The 22,111-nt window shown below is 35.4% G+C and overlaps 4 protein-coding genes across 4 annotated transcripts; 2 read left to right on the top strand and 2 right to left on the bottom strand.

The window, feature by feature from the left end:
* The first annotated feature begins 1,388 nt into the window (after window positions 1-1,388).
* LOC102610632 (serine/threonine-protein kinase SRK2I) lies at window positions 1,389-5,280 on the top strand. Its single transcript, XM_006466588.3, has 9 exons — window positions 1,389-1,777; window positions 3,018-3,092; window positions 3,192-3,293; window positions 3,376-3,429; window positions 3,558-3,650; window positions 3,905-3,997; window positions 4,418-4,522; window positions 4,616-4,714; window positions 4,791-5,280. Exons 1-9 carry the CDS (start codon window positions 1,595-1,597, stop codon window positions 5,082-5,084), a joined length of 1,098 nt encoding a protein of 365 aa, XP_006466651.1. The 5' UTR covers window positions 1,389-1,594; the 3' UTR covers window positions 5,085-5,280.
* A 570-nt stretch (window positions 5,281-5,850) lies between these two features.
* On the bottom strand, window positions 5,851-9,811 carry LOC102610941 (probable disease resistance protein At5g66900). The gene is made up of 5 exons (XM_006466589.4): window positions 8,858-9,811; window positions 8,020-8,423; window positions 7,446-7,798; window positions 7,032-7,240; window positions 5,851-6,880 (listed from the first exon to the last, which is right to left on the bottom strand). The coding sequence occupies exons 1-5, from the start codon at window positions 9,501-9,503 to the stop codon at window positions 6,048-6,050; spliced, it is 2,445 nt and encodes an 814-aa protein (XP_006466652.1). The 5' UTR covers window positions 9,504-9,811; the 3' UTR covers window positions 5,851-6,047.
* Window positions 9,812-13,465: 3,654 nt separating this feature from the next.
* On the top strand, window positions 13,466-16,272 carry LOC102611243 (pentatricopeptide repeat-containing protein At4g37170). Its single transcript, XM_006466590.4, has one exon. It carries the CDS (start codon window positions 13,498-13,500, stop codon window positions 15,583-15,585), a length of 2,088 nt encoding a protein of 695 aa, XP_006466653.1. The 5' UTR covers window positions 13,466-13,497; the 3' UTR covers window positions 15,586-16,272.
* A 2,783-nt stretch (window positions 16,273-19,055) lies between these two features.
* Window positions 19,056-20,242, bottom strand: LOC102610821 (reticulon-like protein B13). Its single transcript, XM_006466679.4, has 3 exons — window positions 19,849-20,242; window positions 19,484-19,695; window positions 19,056-19,383 (listed from the first exon to the last, which is right to left on the bottom strand). The coding sequence occupies exons 1-3, from the start codon at window positions 20,088-20,090 to the stop codon at window positions 19,193-19,195; spliced, it is 645 nt and encodes a 214-aa protein (XP_006466742.1). The 5' UTR covers window positions 20,091-20,242; the 3' UTR covers window positions 19,056-19,192.
* Between the last annotated feature and the right edge of the window lie 1,869 nt (window positions 20,243-22,111).

The following is a 22,111-nucleotide window of genomic DNA, read 5'->3' as shown; positions in this document are numbered from 1 at the left end:
TCCATTACAATTAACCTTGAAAAAGACAAAAAAAGGGGGGTACTAAACCCATGTGGCAACGTAGTTTTGGCCATTCTATAATTCATTATTGTGGCTGGTTATTTAATATTAAAAGCGACAATTACATGTTAATTTAACTTTAGGACATTGTCGTTAGATAGAAAGTTCGAAAAGATCTGCTTGGAAAGTAAAAATTCATTTGGTAACAGACAGCATATCCATTTCAAACTAATTTACATATTGGTCCACAAAAACGTCATCAGCGTCATTCAAACTCCCGAAACTAAAAGTTGATCCACAACAAACGAGGCTCAACTATACAGCCCCTAGCAACCAAAAATCTATATCCATTGGATAGGAAAAGTGAGCGCCCACAAATACAATAACAATATGTCAAATGCAGCTTCTAAAAGCGAAGGCTATCTTTTCTGACTTCTAGCCAATTATTCTATAGTTCACCTGATAATTTTATGACTTTTAAATACTGTAGTTACTAACCCAATTAAAATCCTCCATCTTTTTCTCGTCGTTGGTTTGATGTTATTCCCAGGAAAAATAAAAGAGACGTGAGATTAATGATTTAAATTCTATGTCTAAATTTTAAACCAAAAAAAAAAAATTAACCCGCTAAAAAATAAAAATTAAGAAATGAGATCAAGTGTGATTGTTGATTATCCTATTCTCAGTTTCCCAATTTCCCAATTTCCCATGGGGCTACCTCCAGTTGCAAAGAGCCGGCCTATCATCGAAAAGATTCTCATTTCTAATCAATTATAGAGGTAAGATGTTGCTTCCTATCCATCCTAGCTCCCTAGCTAGAATTGAAGTATAAAACAACAAACTATTTTTTATCACGGCCCATCGTCACACAATGTTTTTATTCTAGTGGTGGAGATCTAAAAGGTTCATACACCTTACTTACACCGTATTTGCCCTTCCCGAGAAGATTTTAGTGTACTAAACTAAGCAAGTTGTTTAGTTTTAAAATTAAAAGTAAGAAACTTTCCTTCGTTTCCAAGGCTCTGTCGTCTGACTATCTTATGGTAATGTAAATTCAAATTGATCGAAACGTCCCGGATCGTGATTGCATCAGCACCGTCGAAAGGCGGTGTAAAATGCAAATCGTATTGTCCATTACACTACACAGCAGAAACGCTCCTGAGCCAGATCACGTGACCGTCCTGAAGACAGACAATGGGGGGTTTGTTTCTCACAATTTCATGAAAGTAAATATATTCTCCACGAGCAAAACGATTGGATAGGACGCAACACATTACGCCTTACATGTTACCGACAAAGCAACCATCTCAAAAGCATTGAAAATATTTTTTTTAAAAAAAAAAATTGAAAACGTCGTCGTATTATCGTCATCCAAAAAACTAAACCAAAACGACTCGGCTTTTGTCGCGTTTACCTTGTATTCATCAATCATTTCCTTGTCAACATCCTTTCTCTCTCTCCTCAAAAAGTCCTCTTCTTCTCCCCATCTCTGCAACTGTTCACCAGAATCCGATACCATATTTATATATTACCGCTCACCGATCACTAAAATCATCTAAAACGGTGTCGTGTCAGCTAATGTGGCGGTGAGTCTATGAAAATGGATCGCGCATCGTTGACGGTGGGGCCGGCGATGGACATGCCGATCATGCACGACAGTGACCGGTACGATTTCGTCAGAGATATCGGCTCCGGTAACTTCGGTGTGGCTCGACTCATGAGAGACAAGGTTACCAAAGAGCTTGTAGCTGTCAAGTATATCGAGAGAGGCGATAAGGTCAGTCTTGGAATTCACCTGAGTTATGAAATATCTATTTATGGAAGTTTTTTATTTTTATTTTTATCTATCTTTTGCTATTTTAAGCGTGTGTTGCATTTAATGTTTATGTGAATTTATGGAATTTATTGCCGTTTTTGTAGACTTTTTAACTTTCGCTTTTAGTCATTCGTGGAAATGGTTTTCTCTGCAGACTCAGAGGACATTGCTTACCATTTTTGTTGAGGTTTCTTATGCTTTTTTTAGTAAAATTTTCCTGGTAGCAGATTTTAGTTTTAAAATTACTAAATTTTAAACGAGTATAATCTATCGAAAATATTTCTTAAATTCTTTCTAGCTAAGAATTTGTGAGATGGATAATTTTTGGAACCTTTAAACACGCGCACACATACAGGTTTAACATGAAAGTTGGTTAAGATGAAGTGCTTTTGAAAGATACAATGTTAGTGGAAGTACTTGAATCCCTCTGTTTTACGTGGAGTCATAACACTTAATACCTAATGGATTGCTTGTTTTTGTAATTATTATTGTCTTTTTTTTTTTTTACATTTTTTTTGGGTTCATTTATTAGAAAAAAAAGTATTAATTACATAAAGAAAGTTGTAAAGAACAGAGCCTTAGCCTATAGTTGTATACCGTTTTTGCTTGTGATGGATTGGTTTAGTTTTGTCTTCTAAGGAAGAAAGTTAACCCTCGATCGTATAATTGATTTATGTAATGATGGTTTTCTGATTACAAGAGGTTCGCGCACAAAGGATCATATGTTTTCGTATCATTTAACAATAGGCTCTTTTGGTTGAAAGACTTTGCATGAAGGTTGGAGAAGAAGATCAAGATCCAAATTATGAAGATTCGAGGAGAAGATCAAGAACCAAAATAACACCTTGTTTTAAATGCATTCAGTGATCTACTGCACAAAGAGTAGTTCAATCTTAGTAATAGTTGACCTCTTACCTGTAAATGGGAGATCGGACATAGTTTCCATTCTCACGAGTTACCTATCCAAGGTCAACTAGAAATTGAAAACTCGGTTTATGAGATCTCTCAATGCAGTCTTGACCTTGAAAGATAAAAGGACAAAATGAGAGCTTTTGGGTACGGGAAAGTAATCTGGATTAGAGTCAATGTACTGATTAGACTTGTAGGATTCTATTCAAATTTTACTGCATATTGTTTTGAATCAAGAATTATGAAAGTTTGCAACATTTATGGCTTCTCATCGTGGTAAGTTATCTCACAGATAGATGGGAATGTTCAAAGAGAAATCATCAATCATAGGTCATTGAGGCATCCTAATATTGTCAGGTTTAAAGAGGTTAGTTGATTCCCTGATTATTCTTTTTGGAAGATTATATCACCTTCAAGGGGGATGATGGCTTAATTTGTTGGTTCTGTATTGTAAATCTTGCTATAGGTTATTTTGACGCCCACCCATCTGGCCATTGTAATGGAATATGCATCCGGTGGGGAGCTCTTCGAGCGAATATGCAATGCTGGGCGTTTCAGTGAAGATGAAGTTCGTATTCCTAAGTCTTTCATTCTTCTTCTCCTTGTGTTTGTTTTTCATGTGGCTTCTTTTACTTGGGCTGCTGGTGCAGGCTCGATTCTTCTTTCAGCAACTTATATCTGGAGTCAGCTATTGCCATGCAATGGTAAACTCCCTAGATCTTGTGCATACACTTTTTATTTTCTTCATTTTGAAAAATTTATCTTTTTCTGTCTCCTGGGTCACAAATCAGATAATTTATTTGGCTTCTTCTTGTGCTGTTTCCTGGTGAAGCAAGTTTGCCACCGCGATTTGAAGCTGGAAAATACGTTGTTGGATGGAAGCCCAGCTCCTCGGTTAAAGATATGCGACTTTGGGTATTCCAAGGTGCTTCTTGTCTTTCTCTTTCTGATCTCGCGGGTGTTAGCTCTCCAATATTTAAGTTTCGAGAAAGAGTATTTACATTCTGCTAATTCTGTCTAGTTGCTTGAACTATATTTTCATTCTGCTCCTAAGGGTGCTGCACTTCTAGTCCATGGAACAGTGGTTATCTTTACATCAAACTTTCACTGATTTTCTGTCATCTTAGTTTGGCTGTCTAACAATCATCAATATTTTTCTTTTTGGATTGCTTTTCTTAGTCTTCTGTGCTTCATTCTCAACCAAAATCGACGGTGGGAACTCCTGCTTATATCGCTCCAGAAGTATTGCTGAGGCAAGAGTATGATGGCAAGGTATACTTCTACAGTATAACTCAAATGAGTTTATAATCAACTTCTCCTAATGATCTATAGCTCATCGATAAATATCCTAGGAAGAAGAACATTTTTGTATGCATGGATAGTCATTTCTTGGACCAGGATATTTGATGTTGTGTATTCCTGGCATAATGTGTTGTGTGTTTAGTTGCTTTTGGCGACGAGATCGTATTTAATTATTATAATTTTTTTCCTGTGGATTTGCAATGAGAAAAAGGCTATATTTTTCTGACTGACTCTGAGCAAGTTAGATGTTATTAGTAGCCTACTTAATGCAAATTGTTACTTTAGGTTTTTGTACCTACTTTACTGTTATTATTCTTAATGAGAAAACTTCTTAAATATATATAAAATTATTTATTAAAGGTCTGCTGCCTTGTTTGTGGTACAATGCAGATAGCAGATGTGTGGTCATGTGGTGTAACCTTATATGTGATGCTGGTGGGAGGATATCCTTTTGAGGATCCTGATGAGCCAAAGGACTTCAGAAAGACAATACAAGTATTCATTAAACCTTGTTGTCATATCACGCCATTTTATCCTTTATTTAAATTGATCTGATTCAAGACATTTTTTTTCTTTCTCCGCTTGCAGAGAATTCTCAGTGTCCAATATTCTGTTCCAGACACTAATCCAATATCTCAAGAGTGCCGTGATCTGATTTCAAGAATTTTTGTTGCTGATCCTGCAGCAGTGAGTATTTTTTTTTTCCCACTTAATATGTCATGCTTGCTACTTTTTTCATTCGTTTGGATGTTTGATGCCACAGAGAATTACCATTCCTGAAATCATGAAGCACCAATGGTTTTTGAAGAATCTTCCAGCAGACCTAGTGGATGAAAAGACTATGAGTAGCCAGTATGAAGAGCCTGATCAACCTATGCAGAGTGTTGATGTGATCATGCAGATAATAGCAGAGGCCTCCATACCAGCAGTCGGGACTCATGGCCTTAACTGTTATATGACAGACAACCTTGACATGGATGATGACGACATGGATGACTTGGATTCTGAATCTGAGCTTGACATTGACAGTAGCGGGGAGATAATATATGCGTTGTAATGACATAATGTTTTATTAAACTATAGACAGAAGTTTCTTCAACAGTGTAGTTCTTATGGGCATGTGGAAATGTGTAATATTTAGCTGAGATAATATTGTGGTAGAATGGAGAAATACCAGAGGAAATGTTGGTCTGTATTAGCATAAGTTAAAGAACCTTAAGAGTCTGCTATGTTCATAAACTGGAACTTTTATATTTGTGTGATCCAATTTGATCTTTGATGCTTTTTTCTAAGGGAAAACTCTACTAGTCGGGTTAATCAACCCCTTCTACTCAGCTATTTAGTTACAATTTTTGCATTGTCTTTTGAGTTGTTCGTTTCACCGAGGATGTCGATGGTACGGATGTGAACATTGGATGAGAGACCGCTGGAGTTTTTTATATCAATTTAGCATTCTAGTTTTTAGATTGTATAATTTTTTGGACGATTTTGACGGAGAATTGCTGATCATTGATAGTTGAAATTTCCAGTATTTTTATGTAGCAAATGGCGTCTTTTGATGAATTCTGTCGACTGTATTTTGCGCTTCTGGCTGGTTAAATGAATTCCTCAAGATTTGAGAGAACAATCCTGGTCTTAAGCCTCAACTGAAGAAAGTTTGGTTGTATTTTCCAGTATATCTTCGTGATCACAAAATTGTAAATGAATGACCCCCTTGCTGATTGCAGCTATTATACTCTTGCGCATATACTGGATCGTAGCGCCTTCATGGTTGTTTTATCAGTATTGGTCATGACTCATGTCCGATTTTAGGAAGTTACAGATGAGTAAAGGACAATTTATTGTCAATTTATACAGGCTGTTTACACTAATCTTGATTTTGAGAACACACTTTATTAACAAGGAGAAAAAAGATTTATCTCGAGTCATAAAACAACAGTATACACTACTGTTGTGAAACAGAAAAGGAAAGTTCTTAAAGACTAATTACATTTCAATTGAGCTGCAGGGAAATTTGTCTTCAAAGATGAGGATTGTGAAGCCAATATAAGTTGATATCTTCTTGAATCACTTCTATCCTAAATTTTGCCTGTCCAAGCTGGAAATATTCCCATTGATAGGCTGTCTCTTCATCACATTTCACTACTTCTAAATTCTCAAGATTCAAAATTGATGAGGGCGGCTCAAAAATAGAGCAACCTTTCAAGCAAAGTGTCTTTAAACTGCACAACTCACCAATCTGTTCTGGCAATTCTTGGATGTTCAGACATTCAGATATATCCAGAAAGTTTAAATTGGACAGGTTTCCAATTGTGTCTGGTAATGCTGACAGATCAGTGCATGAAGCAAGCGTTAGCATTTGTAAGTTCACCAGCTTACCAATCCCCTCAGGTAGTATAGACAGCTTATGGCAGTTGGTGATCCGGAGCTTCTTTATGGAGACAATATCACATAACCCATCAGGCAACTCCATGAGATCATTGCAATAATCAATATCGATCTCCAAGAGATTTGGAAATGCGTCAGAAAAATGAAAGGTAGAATTCCCAACAACCTGACCAACATTGCACATAACCAAGGATACTTTTTGCAGATGCTTCATTCGTACAGTGGTCATGGAAGGAAGAGAAACATGCTCCAATCTGATTCTCTTTAAATTAGATAAAGCACCAAAAACTCGGATGTTACTTAATTCCGCAGGGAAGAATCCGTAATTTGTGACTATCATGACCTTCAGTTTATCCATCTTCTCCAGGAAATTTGGAAGGGTGTACTTCTTTGCCCTTATGTTTAAGGCCACAACCTTAACTTCTGGTGCTTCCATGTCATACCAATTAGATGAGAAGTTTTCATCTGCAAATCTTGGCAATATTGCGTGAGACAGATAATGATTGGCCAAAAAGGAAAAAAAAAAACTCAAAATCTCTGCATGTTGCAGTATCCATGTGTGAGAAAAAAGGTGATAACAACCTGTAGAGATTAATTTAAAAAAAAAAAAAAAAACCTGTTGAGATTGACAATAGGCTGGCATTAAGGGGGTGCTGCTTTTGATCCATCCACCATTCGGGAAAATTGTTTCCACTCGTGTCTATAATTAGTCGTTTCCTCTGTTTTATGGGCTCTAATGTGCTCTGATAGATAGCCAACTCTCTGAGAAGATCATGTTGCATTACAAAGTGATCATTGTAGCAGCTGTCGTCGCTTGCATATTTCCTAGTGAATGGCATAAATTGATTGTTCAGGGAAGATTCATACTCCAAGGTATATAAGAGGAGAATTCACACCAATTTGCACGCACATCAATTGAAGTTGGTCATCCGCATAGCAAACCACATATGTTAAAATTGCACATAACCGTTGATGCAAACACAAGAGCAAGCACTTGGATACATCATAATTGTATTATATATATGCATACCTTGTGGCCACGCAATTAGCCAGATTTAGGTTGGACAGCTCATGGAGGTTGGCAATGGCAAATAGTTCATCAACCAGTTCATACAATTCCATCCACATGTCAACAAGCGCAGTGATAGGAATCCTTTGGTCCTCAGGAAAGGAACATAGGTCCATATAACATTCCTTGACCTCATTATTTAAGGCATCCAAGCTCCTTTCAAGACAAGAAAGTATTTCTTTGTTGGAATGGAAAACAGATACATCTTGAGTCCATTCCTTCACTCTTTTTTGCCAGATTGCTGGATGCTTCCCACACAGTGATCCACCGACCACTGTAAGGGCCAACGGGCATCCCTTACAGGCTCTCAAAATCTGCAGTTGGACAAGACCAGATTTTAGAATGCAATTGTTTCATATGTTTTTTTTTATTTCTCTGCATGTAGACAAATAGCAAAGAGTGATATTAAGCATAAAGGCATTCTAGATATTACAAAACTTGATTTGGTAGGTAAAGAAAAAAGCATGTGCAAATTTCCTATACATATGAGAAAATAAACTGAATATTAGCATGAAACTGCAGATTGGTAGAGCACCTTATTGACAAGATTTTCGTCTGGAATGTATGAGTTTCCATCTTGTAGGTTTGCTGAATAACGAAAAAGAGTCCTTGCAGCTTCATCATTCAATGGTTTCAAATCATACCCAGAACCAAATTGTGGGAATACAGACCGTGAGGTCACCAAGATCTTGTAGTAGGGTAATTGGAACTTGAACTTCTGCAGCAGGGATTCTGACCCGGACCAGACATCATCGAGGACCAACAGTATAGCCTCTGGTCTTATTGGCTTCAATAACCGTTCCAAGTCATTGATTGCATCTTCATCTGTTTGAAACTCAGGCACAGCATAACCCTTATGCTGGAATACTTTTTGTACAATGCCCTTCACATTGGGCGTTTGAGAAACAGTAACAAAGAAAATGTTGTCCTTGAATTTTCCTGTTCAAATGTCATATGAGAAAGCTGATGGTGAAAGTGAGAGGAAATTCATATATCATTATTGTACAAACAAAAGGCAGAATTTAGACATCACATTACTCTTGTATCAAAGAGATTCCCAGAGACGGGATGCAGGAATAGCAGTCCAACTATTGATAATAATAATTATTAAAAAGATGAAAGATTTGCAGTTCAATTCAACACAGTGACTTGTGAATAGGATAATTAATTATCAAGCACTATATCATTTACTCATCCCTTTGCAGGATTGACCTCGCCTAACAATCAAAATCTAATTCTAATCCACAAGTAGAATATCTCCAACTCAATTAAAATGAATTTATCAGCTAGTTTGCAAAAGATTACAAAGTTAGAAACCTAATTCATGCATCAGAGGATTTAATAGAGCAAATAGCATGAAAGAGAGAGGATACCTAAAACTTGATCATCTTTGCAAAGTTTTTTAACCAAAGTAGTCTTGCCATATCCTCCAGGAGCTGAGACCACAATGACTTGCCTTCCATCCTTGAACAACTCCAGCTTTAACTCCTTCAATGGAACATCCAAACCGGGAGTGACCGGCGGAGGATCAGGCGCCGAGCAGGCTCCAGCAACTCCAACCTGATTGAACATCCAACTAGTCCTATCATTTCCACTTAATCTCTTCACCATCATGTGCACTTCTTTTAAGTCCACCATAATCACTCTGTTGTCTCTTGTCTGTTGTAATGGAATATACGTCCGAAAGAAGGTATCGATCGATCTATCCAACTTGATGATCTTTTTAGCATAATCATATCTTTTGAAGCAATTCCACTTCACTCTTGAGCATTTATGCACAAGGTGCTCGCCTCGCCTCATCATCTCAATCAAAGTATCTGTTTCGTGCTTTGGCAGATCTAATACTTGGTTCAGCTTCTCTATTTCTTTGATCATCGGAGTTGAATTTTGTAAAGTGGATTCTAGTTGCTCCAACAGGTCCTTAAACATGACTGCTTTGTCTTTTGCCTCTGAAACTGCTCTCAATAGCTCTCCAAAAACTGCTCCTAGAAGAGCTCCTCCAACAAATGCAACTGCCATCACCTCTCTTCCAACTCCTTTACAATAACAAACCCAGATGCTAGGTTCAACAGCTTAACCAATTTGAACCTCAATTCTTGCAAAAATTCAAAAAAAATAAATTAATTAAACTAAGATGGGAGCCTTTTTTAGATAAAATAATTCACTCTCACAATCTACGCTATTCTCTTCCTTCCTTTCTCTTTAGCCAAACCTAAGAATGTAATTGACTTGACTTTAAAAAGCCAATTATTTCGCTTGCCCAAGTTAGCTTTCAACTAAAGCATCCACATTGCCATTGACGATTAAGGAAGCTTCAATACAGTTGCGACTTGACGCCGTTATTATCTTAACCTTTTGGCATCAACGAGATAACGGCAGGTTTAACCGTTTAGCTTCAAAGTGGTTAAAAATTACAATTCTTTACCGCTAGTTCTGAAATTTCTAATTGTTACGAAGTAAAACCAGTTAGTTAATTTCATTTTTTTTTTCTTATATACTTGAAAGATATTTTCATTTTTCTTTTTCTCAAAGAGCAACCGGACATTTCAAAAGATTTTTAAAAGAGAGAAAATTGAGGAGGAGAAGAGGACAGGCAATTAAAGATTAATAAAAAAAAAATCCATCATTTAAAAAGGTAAACATCAGTTAGAAAATAAATTTTAATTTACTACTAAGAGTATGAAAACATTAATTTACGTCCGATAACCTTATTTTTAACAACGGACTCATATTGATCTAACAAAATAGGAAAATACCTTTACCGAACAGAATATTTTAACTAACCATTTTATTAAGTTAAGAGAGGTAATTTTCTCTTTCTTCCCCTAAAATTTAACATATTTTCAAGTAGATGACCTAGATGATTTTATCAGTAAAAACACCCTAAAAATTTTAGTGTTTGCCAGTTGTTAGGTTGTTAATGGGCAATTGTAATAACAAAACCTTTAAAATTTAAATTAATTCTTACTCCTATTTTGTTTATTTATTTATGTCAATTAATGATAGAATTTTCAAATTATTTATTTATTTATTAGGTTTAAATTTTCAAATTATTTTCTTTTTGGTGGGACGATTAAACAACAATTGTAGTCAACATATGCCAATTTTTCTAAATCAAAAGCTTGTTTTTGGGAAGATTTGATAATATTTTTATAGACTTTTCCCATACCATAAATTAACAAATAAAAAATAGAACAAGAAAAAAAAATTACAAGTTAGTCATCATCTTTTACACCAAGTCCAATGACCCATCGTCACCATTCACCACCTACCTCGTGACTACTTCTGATGTAATTCTACAAAAATTCCATCAAAGCTTTAACAATCCTAGAAACCATTAAAACTTAGAAAAAAAAATTCAAATTTATCAAAACTCGAAGTCAAATCCCACTTAATCAAGATACTTAGATTAAGAAATTCTTAAAAGTGTGTCCATGTCATCACCACTATTACGATTATTGTCACCGGGTTTTCTTTGAAAATGTGGCAATCCGCATGATGGCACTAAGTTTCACTTAGTCAACCATTTTACAACGCCTTAGAATGCCCTAGAAGGCCCCAGAACAGACATTGGCATCGGCCTATATGGCCTAAAACGGTGACAATTATCTTCATCATATTACTATATTTTATGGCCTTTTTAACCCAACAAAAACCACCTAAAATCCTCTCTCCTCACAAACAAAATCTCTCCTCCAATCTATGAAAATTCTCAAATTTAAATAAAAATTATGATTCCACATCGAGATTATTAACCCCAAGGGACTCTCCTCTTACAAGTCAACTTTTAAGAATGAGTTTTATCTTGTAGATTTATAAAAATTAGTATCAAAACAGTTTGCTCCTACTCAGTTTAGTTCTCTAGAGTTGAACTTTACCACAACGATCTTCCTTTGTGATTTTGAGTGCGTCACCTAATTAGAGTGCGTGAACTAACATGAACATTGATTCTAAATAAGGGTGGAATGTTAGGATCCTACATCAATTAGGTATGTGACTAATTATTAGTTTGTTAACCCCAAGTCATGCTAAAATGAATAAGTAATGGAAGTGGCAGAGACTTTGTAAACGGTGGTAGGGGAAGTAGCGAAGATGGCATTTACAATGGTATGGCAACATTACATTGTCGCGATCAGGAGTAGCTACACTACTGCATCATTGCTCGGCTCTAGATCATGGCCATGAGTTTTTGTGCAGTCATTGCTCTCGCTCCGTGAAAGCTTGAAGAAGTGTTTTTATTTATTTTCTAGTTTTAAAAGGAAATCTAATTTTAGTTTTTATTCAAAAAATAACATAAATTTAATTTCAAAATATATATATTAAAAAAAGGAAAAATTATTGTTTATTCTTTATATTTTGACTTAAATATTTATTTAATTCTTATATGTTAAAAAATAATTCGAAACACCCTTATAGTTAAATATGTTAAAGTCTTACCCTTATATATATATATATATATATTGTTTGAACCATGAGGTGGTCCCGAATGGGTCTTAATTGTGGGAGGCGCCTTTAAGCTCATACCACAACTCAGACTAATCTCCGCTCGCACCGGGTTGACCCGTAAAGTGTAAAGTGCAACATTTTCTTTCCTTTTACAACAAAACCTTTATAATAATATTCTTGACATTAATTAGTTTATCTATAAAAATTTAATTAGGAAGTTAATCAATAATTACTTATGAGTAAATTAACCAACAAATATCAATATGAAAGAACTAGTACTTTTTGTACCTATGCAACAAACTTACTAATAGTTTATTTATAAATAAACTAATATAAGACAACTTAAAGTAATGTTTATTATCCTTGCAATAATTTTTCTAATGATTATTTTATAAAAAAAAATATTTGATCAAATTAATCCACAAACTAAAATTATAGCATAAAATTTTGTGAAAATTTCTATGTTACTTTTAAGATTAATTTGATAAATTAATTTTGTATGTTTCATTAATATCCTTAAAAAGGTAAGAATATTAGTGTAACGGTATTATTGTAGAAGGAAAGAAAAGTAAAGATAGGATCGTAACATAATTAACAACAAGGGTGTTATTTTTTGAAATATATGTACTAAATCAACACTTAAATTAAAATATAGGGATTTAACAAGCATTTATCCTTTAAAAAATGTAAAAATATGTTTTCCCCAACTTCATTCTTCTGGTGTTGGGTGGATTTTTTTAAAAATTATTATCATGTCAAAAAAATCAAATGAGGGGAATATGGTCCATTTGGACAACTACGTCTACACTTCGTATACATTAAAAAAATAAAAATTAGCGATTTGGGTGCATGTTGCAATTTATTAAAACATTTGAGTTGGTATTGAAATTTATTAAACATTTGGATGTAATAGAAATAAACCTATACAGAAAAAGTAGAAAATGATTAGAGTTTTTTTAAAATTTGATTTTGCTCATTTAGCTGTTAAGAATAACAGAGATAATAGCACTTGAAAAGTAAAACGAGGTTTCCACATTTTAAAAAATAATTGAAATTTATTATTCTATCTGAAGGTAAATTAAAGTTTACCTCATTTAAAGTGGCTCTTATTAATATTAGCACACTTCAAATGCACTCTTGATATATATAACTCATCATATACATAAACTTGTCCTCCTTTTGACTTCATTACTTATTTAATTGGCTTTCGTTTTGCCAATTTCTTCCCCTTTTACTTGGTTGTTTCTTTGATGATTCAATTATCACATCCAACTCTTCTCAAAAAAAAAAAAAATTGTCACATCCAATTTCTCCAAAATTATCTTTTATTAATTTTATTTGAAAAAAAATGTTAAAAATGAAGGCCAGAAGGATGATGACTCCACGGCGTCAAATGTGGGAAAATTTAAAAATGGGCTTTCTGGCCCAGGCCTTAACAAGGCCTTTTTGGAAGCCCAAAGTAGATGCTTGTGGGCCATTGCCCAACGTACATGCGCGAGTGGCAGCGTGCGAGAATCAAAAATCAAAATATTCAGTTAGCAGGTGGTTAGTCGTTTGTAACGAAACCATGAGACGTGCGAATTTCAGAACATCAAATATTTCTTGTGTGTATCAACTCAATAGAACCACTCCGTGTTCTTACTCTTCTCAAAGTCAAGACAGTGTCCGGAAACGGCCTGTTCGAAAAACCTTTTTCAAATCAAACAACAATGACGATCTCATTACTGACTTGTGCAAACACAACAAATTTAAAGAAGCTATTGACATTTTATGCAACCAAAAACGCTTAAAAGAAGCACTTCAGATCCTCCACCAAATCAGTCATCCCTCTCCTTCGATTTACTCATCTCTCATCCAATTTTGCCGCCAAAACCGCGCCCTTGAAGAGGGTAAAAAAGTCCATTCTCACTTAAAATCATCTGGGTTTAAGCCTGGGGTTTTTATATCTAATTGCCTGCTTGATATGTATGCAAAATGTGGGAATTTAAGTGATGCTCGGACATTGTTTGATGAAATGCATGAAAGAGACGTGTGTTCGTACAATACGATGATTTCTGGGTATACGAAAGTGGGGTTTCTTGAACAAGCAAGAAATTTGTTCGATGAAATGCCTCAAAGAGACAATTTTTCTTGGACTGCGATTATTTCGGGGTATGTACGTTATAATCAGCCCATAGAGGCTTTGGACTTGTATAGAATGATGCAAAATTTTGAAAATTCAGTATCGAATAAGTTCACTCTGTCTAGTGCTTTGTCTGCTGTGTCAGCCATTCAGTGTTTACGTTTAGGTAAAGAGATTCATGGCTATATAATGCGAACTGGGTTCGATTCAGATGAGGTAGTTTGGAGTGCTTTATCTGATATGTATGGCAAATGTGGTAGTATTAATGAAGCTAGGCAAATTTTTGATAAAATGGTGGATAGAGATGTAGTTTCGTGGACAGCAATGATTGGCAGATATTTTCAGGAAGGAAGGAGAGAAGAGGGATTTGCATTGTTCTCAGAGTTGATTAAATCGGGGATTAGACCTAATGCGTTTACCTTTGCTGGGGTCCTAAATGCATGTGCTGATCACGCTGCCGAGGAGCTTGGGAAGCAAGTTCATGGGTACATGACAAGAATAGGATATGACCCTTATAGTTTTGCTGCTAGTGCCCTTGTTCATATGTATTCCAAGTGTGGCAATGTTGAGAATTCGAAAAAGGTATTTAATGGGATGCCTAGACCAGATTTAGTTTCATGGACTTCATTGATTGCTGGATATGCTCAAAATGGTATGCCTGATAAGGCTTTGGAGTACTTTGAGTTGTTACTTAAATCAGGTACTCAGCCTGATAATATTGTTTTTGTTGGGGTTCTTACGGCTTGCACTCATGCTGGATTGGTTGATAAAGGACTCCAGTATTTCCACTCAATAAAGGAGAAACATGGATTGACATATACAGCTGATCATTATGCTTGCATAGTTGATCTATTGGCACGGTCTGGCCGGTTTCATGAAGCAGAGGATGTCATTTCTAAAATGCCTATGAAACCAGATAAATTTTTATGGGCTTCATTGCTTGGTGGTTGCAGAATTCATGGAAACCTTGATCTAGCAAAACGAGCAGCAGAAGCACTGTTTGAGATTGAGCCTGAGAATCCAGCTACTTATGTCACAATGGCCAACATTTATGCCAGTGCTGGTAAGTGGAGTGAAGTAGCAAGTATTAGAAAGTTGATGGATGACAGAGGAGTGGTAAAGAAACCGGGTTTGAGTTGGATTGAAATCCAGAGAGATGCACATGTGTTCTTAGTAGGAGATACTTCCCACCCTAGGTCTAAAGAAATACATGAGTTCTTGGGCAAGCTTTCAAAGAGGATGAAGGAAGAAGGGTATGTTCCTGACACCAATTTTGTACTGCATGATGTAGAGGAGGAGCAGAAGGAGCAGAATCTTTCCTACCACAGTGAGAAGCTTGCAGTTGCTTTTGGGATTATTGCAACTCGCCCTGGAACAACCATCAAAGTTTATAAAAATTTAAGAACTTGTGTAGATTGCCACACAGCCATTAAATTTATATCAAAAATTGCTAAGAGAAAAATAGTTGTGAGAGATTCAAGTCGGTTTCATTCTTTTGAGGATGGGAATTGTTCTTGTAGAGACTATTGGTGATTTAATTTTTGAAACTCCAGCTGGTGTTAATACAATAGTTGTTTCGATGTAGCCATTTTTGGCTTGTTTATTTGAGTGTATTGACCTGCATGGAAATTTCAGCATCTTAAATATCACATTGGATGCTACTTCAGTGAGCCTGGAAAGGGCAGACGGCATCTAAGTTCATTCTTATTTTACAGTTCATCGATAAGAAAATGAAACTGCTGATGCATAGAGTTGGAATTTGTGAAACAGGATTTTGGAATTAATCATCTTAGCTTGGAAATTTTGAATTTATCTTCTCTTTCAGAAGCTCTGAAAATTTTGGTAATAAAACTACAATGATTCTCTGAAGACAGAAAGGGCTCCCAAGGGACTTTGAAAGCCTGACTTTCAATGAAATGGGAAGTTCTGAGGTGAGAATTCTCATCAGTACTTTTAATTCTTGTTAGACTTCACTGGTGACACTCGTAGGTTTATCTGCCAGTGTGATTTTGTTTGCTGCATTCTAGTATCATCAAATCATTGGGTGTTTTGTAATCTTAATGAGGGGTCACCACCACCTTTTAGTGAAATGGACGAGACAACTGAAGAAACTTGTGTAAGTTGTATTTTTTAACTGGCAGTTCTTTTCCAACCTTATCTGCATGCAGATATTACTTAGCCAAGAACACTCCATCAAAGGATTGCACTTGGTTGGTCTAATTTTGCATGGCTTGAATTACATATTTCCTTTACTCAGCTGAGTGTGATTTGTTCGAACCTTTCGAATTCTTAACTGCCCATCCCTCATGCACAAATGTAAAATCAAGATAGGTTAGGGGATGAGCTCCTTAGACTCTGGCTCCACTTACTTAACTCTGTGCTATTTCCATTTGGAGCTGAGCTCTTGTGATAAATGGATCACCATATTAATTTCTGGAAAGAAGCCTTGTTTAGCCATTGCCCAAGTCTTGTTTGTTTTTTTTTGTTTTCTCTTCAGTCTCTTTGTGGGTGTTTATTTTCACGATTGCTATGGAGAGATAATGCACCATAAATAGTTTAGAAATTCTTTGCATCACGAATTGCAGAGTACATCTCTTCTTGGTGACATTATTTTTAAATGCTATTGGAATATGATATGAATAAACTAACAGAGCAATGATTGATGACCTCAGCGTAAATGTGACGAACATAACCATTTTGCATATTCAATCATGATACATATCCGCAGAAGTGAGAAGATTCCTCTACATACAAATATACAACAAGTTATATTCATTTTTTGAGCTCACACTGATATTCCCCATTAGCCAAAACTTGGGCAAAAGCTGGTTGTTATTCTATCCATCTTTTTTGGCATGTAAATGCTCAATCTGACAATCTCAGTTTTTCCTTTTCATTTTTTTTTTAAATCAAGAAATTCATGATTTTAATTTGCGCTAATTGGGCCGCCTCGGCAGCCAGTTAATGATGCCGTGAAAGAAAGCTTGGAAATTAGAACGGAAATAGTGAGCAGAAGATACATGTTAATTTCTGCTGGCAGTTGGTTATGCACCTAATTATTCGGACCAAGTTTAGCAAGGGACTTCAGTCATGTATATATTTCGAATCTTTTGGTCAAATAAGTGGGGGTCTCCCGAGTCGGGGGAGCATTTCATCTCCCTTTCTTTCTATCCCTATTCCAAGCAGCATAGCCACCTCCGAAGCTCTTTTTCAGCTATCTCCGGGCAAGATTTCTGGTCTCTTGGAATTCTAGTTATCTAGATTTAATAGAGCTTGTATATGTGTTGATTTGGAAAGCTCCTATCTTGCTATTGCTTATGATTCCGGGGCGGGGGCGGGGGCGGGCTGGTTAAGTAATTTTATTATAAACTGATAATTTCTGATCCTGTAATTTTTAGATGCAAGTATGTTCTTTCTAACGTTGTGAATATATGAAAAACTCTCATTTCATTGCAGATTTAAAACGTTGAACCTATAATCAATCAAATATTAATGCTACTTCCACTACATGACGACGTAAAATAAATTCTGAAACCCAACATTGGTCTCCAATTCTCATCGCAGGAAAGGTTTTCACGAATCTTATTGACTGGACATTGATTCTTTCTTCCACAAAATATAGAAGAGGTAAATGTGTCTCTTTAAAATGAGAATGAATATCTTTCATGGATAGTGTAGATCTTATGTTTAAGAGTGGGATTATTGACACCTCTTTAAAATTCTTTTCAGATTTATATTCTATTGCGATTATATCTAAAGATAAATGCAAATAAAGATGGCGCCTCACTTATATATATATATATATATATTTTCTCTATGTTTGATCTCTTTTAATGAAAAATAAAATACTTGGAGCATCTTCCTCCAATTATTAAATACTCATATAATTAGTGAATATAAAATTTGCAACTAGATTGAATCATTTGTTCTATCTCAAAAATAAATTAATAAAACTCAATTCTCTTTCCTTGCACCCCAAAATTAATTGAAATATATGCTTTTCTCTCTCTCTCTCTTTTACAATTTTTTTTAGTTTCATTTATATAATTCATTTGCACAACCTTAAAACATTAACAATTTTTTTTTAGTTTCATTATAATAAAAGCAAAATTTATTTTAATTGTCTATAGAGTTCTAAAACACCTATATATTATAGAGGAGATAATCTGTAGTACCGTCCTACTAGATCTGATTAGCCATCTTAAGTTCTCATGGTCTGGTGTGCTAGTGGTGGCGGCTAAAAGGCCTGCCATGGACAAGAAATAATAGCAATACCATTGTGCCGGAGATCGGTTTGATGGACTATGTATACGTTCTAACTTAACTAATTAAATTTACTTTGTCCTCAAAATTTTGATTAATTCATTCATCTAGCAAGTAAAATAGTTTACTCACAGCACCATTTTAATTTCAAACTTCCCGAATGTAAAAATCAAGAATAAATGTGTTTGGTTTGAGAGAAAATCTCAGAGAAAACTTGCTTTTACTGAATCTACAATTTTCCTCACTGACTGAATCAACGCAACGGTTCACATATATATATATACACAGTGACTTTAACAACCTGTAACTAACTTCAATTACTAATCACTAAGCTGATTGCATTTAGTTACATGCTCGGACTATTTGATTAATAACAAACTTAACAACTCATGAAGAGCTGTGAGCTGAGCTGTCACTTTCCTTAACAACCTTTGCTGACTCAACACCGCTGACTTGATTTAGCTTCCTGAGCTTGCTCTGCTTAGCCTCTGTACATTCTCCACAGTGAGCAGACTTAACAAAGAAGAGGTATATATGGTCGAGTCGAGTAGCTTAATTGTTGTAGACTGCTTTGCAAGTTGCAACTCTTGAACTACTTAAGCTACTAATAAATAACTTTCATTTGAAAATTCGAAGCTTTGATCCATACAAGATATGTGTAATTAAATTTAATATTACTACGATGCTGGTTAATTAAGGCACTAATAAATAACATTAATTTGGAAATTCCAAGCTCCGACTTTTTAAAGACGTATTATATTAATCAACAGCTGATAGAGAAGTTCATTAAATATAAAAAGGAAAATGTACATTGCTTAAATAATATTATAAATACGAAATTAAGAGCCATGCATGCATGCATGCAGAGATGCAATTACTACTCGATCTTCTTCTCCTTGATCTCCTCTTTGTCTTTGGTGACAAACTTGCTCTTCAATTTCTTAATTACCTTCTCATCGACCTCCTCGTAAAATCTCCTTGATTTCACCTTCGCCGTCTCCCCGCATCTCTTTATTTTATCCCCATATTTTTCATATATCACAGGAACCGTCATCCCCATCACAATTCCTGCAAGAAACGCAATTTTATAGTTCATTAACAGTTGCATGTGATTGTGAGAAAAGATGTGCACATAAGAGTTTCTTTCTTTTGATGCACTAAATAATACCCGTGTAAAGGAGAGTAAGCAGATCAGAAAATGTGGCCACATAGGAGAGCACTAGCAATCCAGCAACTGCTTGAGCAAAAACAAACCACTGTTTCTCAACACTCACATGAAACATCCATCTTGTAAATTCCTCAACCACTCCTCTAAAGGAATTCGCAACTTCCAAAGCTGACTTCTCAGAAATCTCCAATCCCGACAACTTCGGTGGTTCTCTATATAAATATAGAAAGACCAATTATGTAGTAACTAATTAAATAAATAAATAAAAGGAAATATATAAATAATAAAAAGACGACTAATTAATCAAAAGGGTGATCAAAATTTATATCTTATGTATATCACCAGCTACTAGCTACGGATCGTACTTGCCAAGAAGTCTCATAATGCTTCCAGAGAGAAAGGTGAAAGAAACAATGGACATTGCAAGCCACGAAGCCACAGTGAGGAAGTTAAATTGATAGACCTCCAGCAGCACCCAAATAGCTGTTGAAACCAATAGAAGTGTGAAACTCAGATTCTTTCTTCTCCAGAGGAATACATCTCTTGCAATACCTACTGAATCAGAACAAGACGACGACGATCCTTCTGTACCAGCTGTACCGTCCATTCTATCAACACTTCTTTATTCTGTAGTTATTCGATTTAGTGTTATGTCTACGACTTCAACTGCGAACAGTTATCGAATTATTTTTGTTAATTAGTTTGTTTGTATGTTATTTTCTGGTTCGAAGTTATGGATGAGGCTGAGGCAGTGCGGCAACGCCATTTTCCAATTCATTTAGAGAGAACGCTTTCAATCTTTTCTTCTAGTGTTACACGTGTGGAAGTATGAAGGTAACGTGGACGCCATGCACTCACTGTTGTGGCACCTCGTTTTGGTTTTGTTAGATGATCTCGCAATGGCACATTTCCATTTCTGACACGAGTCCAATCTATTGAAGTAGCCGTAGTCCCCTGGACAATCCCGTATTATGCCACTGCTTTAGATATTCAACGCATACGACAAGCCCTTTGACAATCCCTTTATATACGTCGAGTAAATATTTGTTCAGGGCCAAACTGTGATTGCAGTGAAACAAGCTGCTAATTAAAAACTTACATAGCCACTTGGGCTTTAGGCCCAGTGGTGAATCATTATCTTTAAAGTTAAGTATGACTATGAAAGTAATAGTTCGAGTCTCTACGGACTCAAACTCTTTCAATTAATTATAATTGTGTGAAGATTGCTTATAATATCTTTCTCTCTTGCGAAATGCGAGTGGAGTAGAGACATCTCTCTCCCATGAGAGGTATTTGGTTGGGCATGTACTTTATAGAATAAAAAATATAATAATGTAAGTCCCAGGTATATATCTGATTGTAAATATCAGTGCAATGATATGTTGTCATTTGTAAATATCTCTGTGTAATACAGTAACCTGATGCTTAATCAATTTAAAAAAAAATTAAAAACTTACATGTATTAAGTAAATTTTATTGTAATAGTATCGTTTTATTATGAAATGATTGAAATAAATATAAGTTTAATTTTTTTTAAAGTAAGTTAAATAAAATTATTTAGATGTATTTTTTTAAAACACGTAAAATTACATCTAGGAGATTTTAAGAAAAATGAGTATACGATATGAAACTTTAGCTGACTTAAATATCGAAGTGAGATTGCCGGACCATTTTACTAATCCTATTTTACTGTGTTCTTTATTTACTATGTGTGCATATGTGCCTCCATCTATTATTGTTCCTATCTCAAGTGGTGTTGGGAGAAAATAGATACAACACCGCTGTGTGTGTGTGTGTGTCTACGAATCTCGCATCATTTAGAGCAATAAAAACACTCTTAATCAATGATGCTTCTTCTATTATGTTGATGCTGAAAAACGACCTTAACAACTGAATTTGTTTCTTTTGGAGAATTATAGTGCGAATAAAAGCTCAAACGCAAGTTTGATCGCAACTTTCTATACCTACCAACCAAAAAACACGGTTAGGATACATTGGTGGGGAGTCTGATCGCAACTTTCTATACCTGCCAACCAGAAAACACGGTTAGGATACACCGGCGTAGACCCTCCGATGTTTAAGTCAGAAATTATGTATAAAAGAAGAAAAAATGAGAATGAAGAATTATGAATGAGTTAAAGTCAAGTAATTTTTCAGTAAAGGAGCTGAAAATCTTGTAGAAGCTTTGGTTGATTTTACTAACCCCCTCATCTGATGCGCTTTTCAATTTAAATAGGCTCTTGGTCGTAGACGGTTATCTCTTTAACTTCAGCTCGCTTTCTTCAGTAGTTGCAAGTGGTTGTAACTTAGAGGTGGTTTAAATAGATCGTGGCACACAACTTCCCTATAAATTAGGCCATGTTCTCTTAACTAGCAATTTTCCATGTCAAGCTAATTCTCAGGTCGGATAAGAGAATTTCAAGGTCAGATTATTTCACTTTCAGCCTAGATAAATGAATTTCTCAGTCGTTCATATAGTCTTGAGGTTGTATTCTTAAATTAGGTCATTTACATAGATCTCATGTCGTACTTATAAATCAGGTCGCCAACATAGGCTCCAAGTTATACTTATGAGGTTAGCTCAACAACAATAAATTTTGAATAAATTAGGATCGACTATATTTCAAG

Source organism: Citrus sinensis, chromosome 7, assembly GCF_022201045.2.
Source record: "Citrus sinensis cultivar Valencia sweet orange chromosome 7, DVS_A1.0, whole genome shotgun sequence".
Classification (NCBI taxonomy): domain Eukaryota; kingdom Viridiplantae; phylum Streptophyta; class Magnoliopsida; order Sapindales; family Rutaceae; genus Citrus; species Citrus sinensis.
This window is presented reverse-complemented; position numbering and strand designations above follow the sequence as displayed.

Excerpts from the sequence above, each read along its gene's own strand:
- LOC102610632 (XM_006466588.3), top strand. The coding sequence starts at position 1,595 with ATGAAAATGGATCGCGCATCGTTGACGGTGGGGCCGGCGATGGACATG. Across the intron at positions 1,778-3,017 it reads ATATCGAGAGAGGCGATAAG|ATAGATGGGAATGTTCAAAG; the intron begins GTCAGTCTTGGA and ends GTTATCTCACAG. Across the intron at positions 3,998-4,417 it reads GGCAAGAGTATGATGGCAAG|ATAGCAGATGTGTGGTCATG; the intron begins GTATACTTCTAC and ends GGTACAATGCAG.
- LOC102610821 (XM_006466679.4), bottom strand. The coding sequence starts at position 20,090 with ATGGACGGTACAGCTGGTACAGAAGGATCGTCGTCGTCTTGTTCTGAT. Across the intron at positions 19,696-19,848 it reads ATTATGAGACTTCTTGGCAA|AGAACCACCGAAGTTGTCGG; the intron begins GTACGATCCGTA and ends ATATTTATATAG. Across the intron at positions 19,384-19,483 it reads GCTTACTCTCCTTTACACGG|GAATTGTGATGGGGATGACG; the intron begins GTATTATTTAGT and ends CGTTTCTTGCAG.
- LOC102611243 (XM_006466590.4), top strand. The coding sequence starts at position 13,498 with ATGAGACGTGCGAATTTCAGAACATCAAATATTTCTTGTGTGTATCAA.
- LOC102610941 (XM_006466589.4), bottom strand. The coding sequence starts at position 9,503 with ATGGCAGTTGCATTTGTTGGAGGAGCTCTTCTAGGAGCAGTTTTTGGA. Across the intron at positions 7,241-7,445 it reads GCTAATTGCGTGGCCACAAG|GAAATATGCAAGCGACGACA; the intron begins GTATGCATATAT and ends GCCATTCACTAG. Across the intron at positions 6,881-7,031 it reads CCTATTGTCAATCTCAACAG|ATGAAAACTTCTCATCTAAT; the intron begins GTTTTTTTTTTT and ends CAAGATTTGCAG.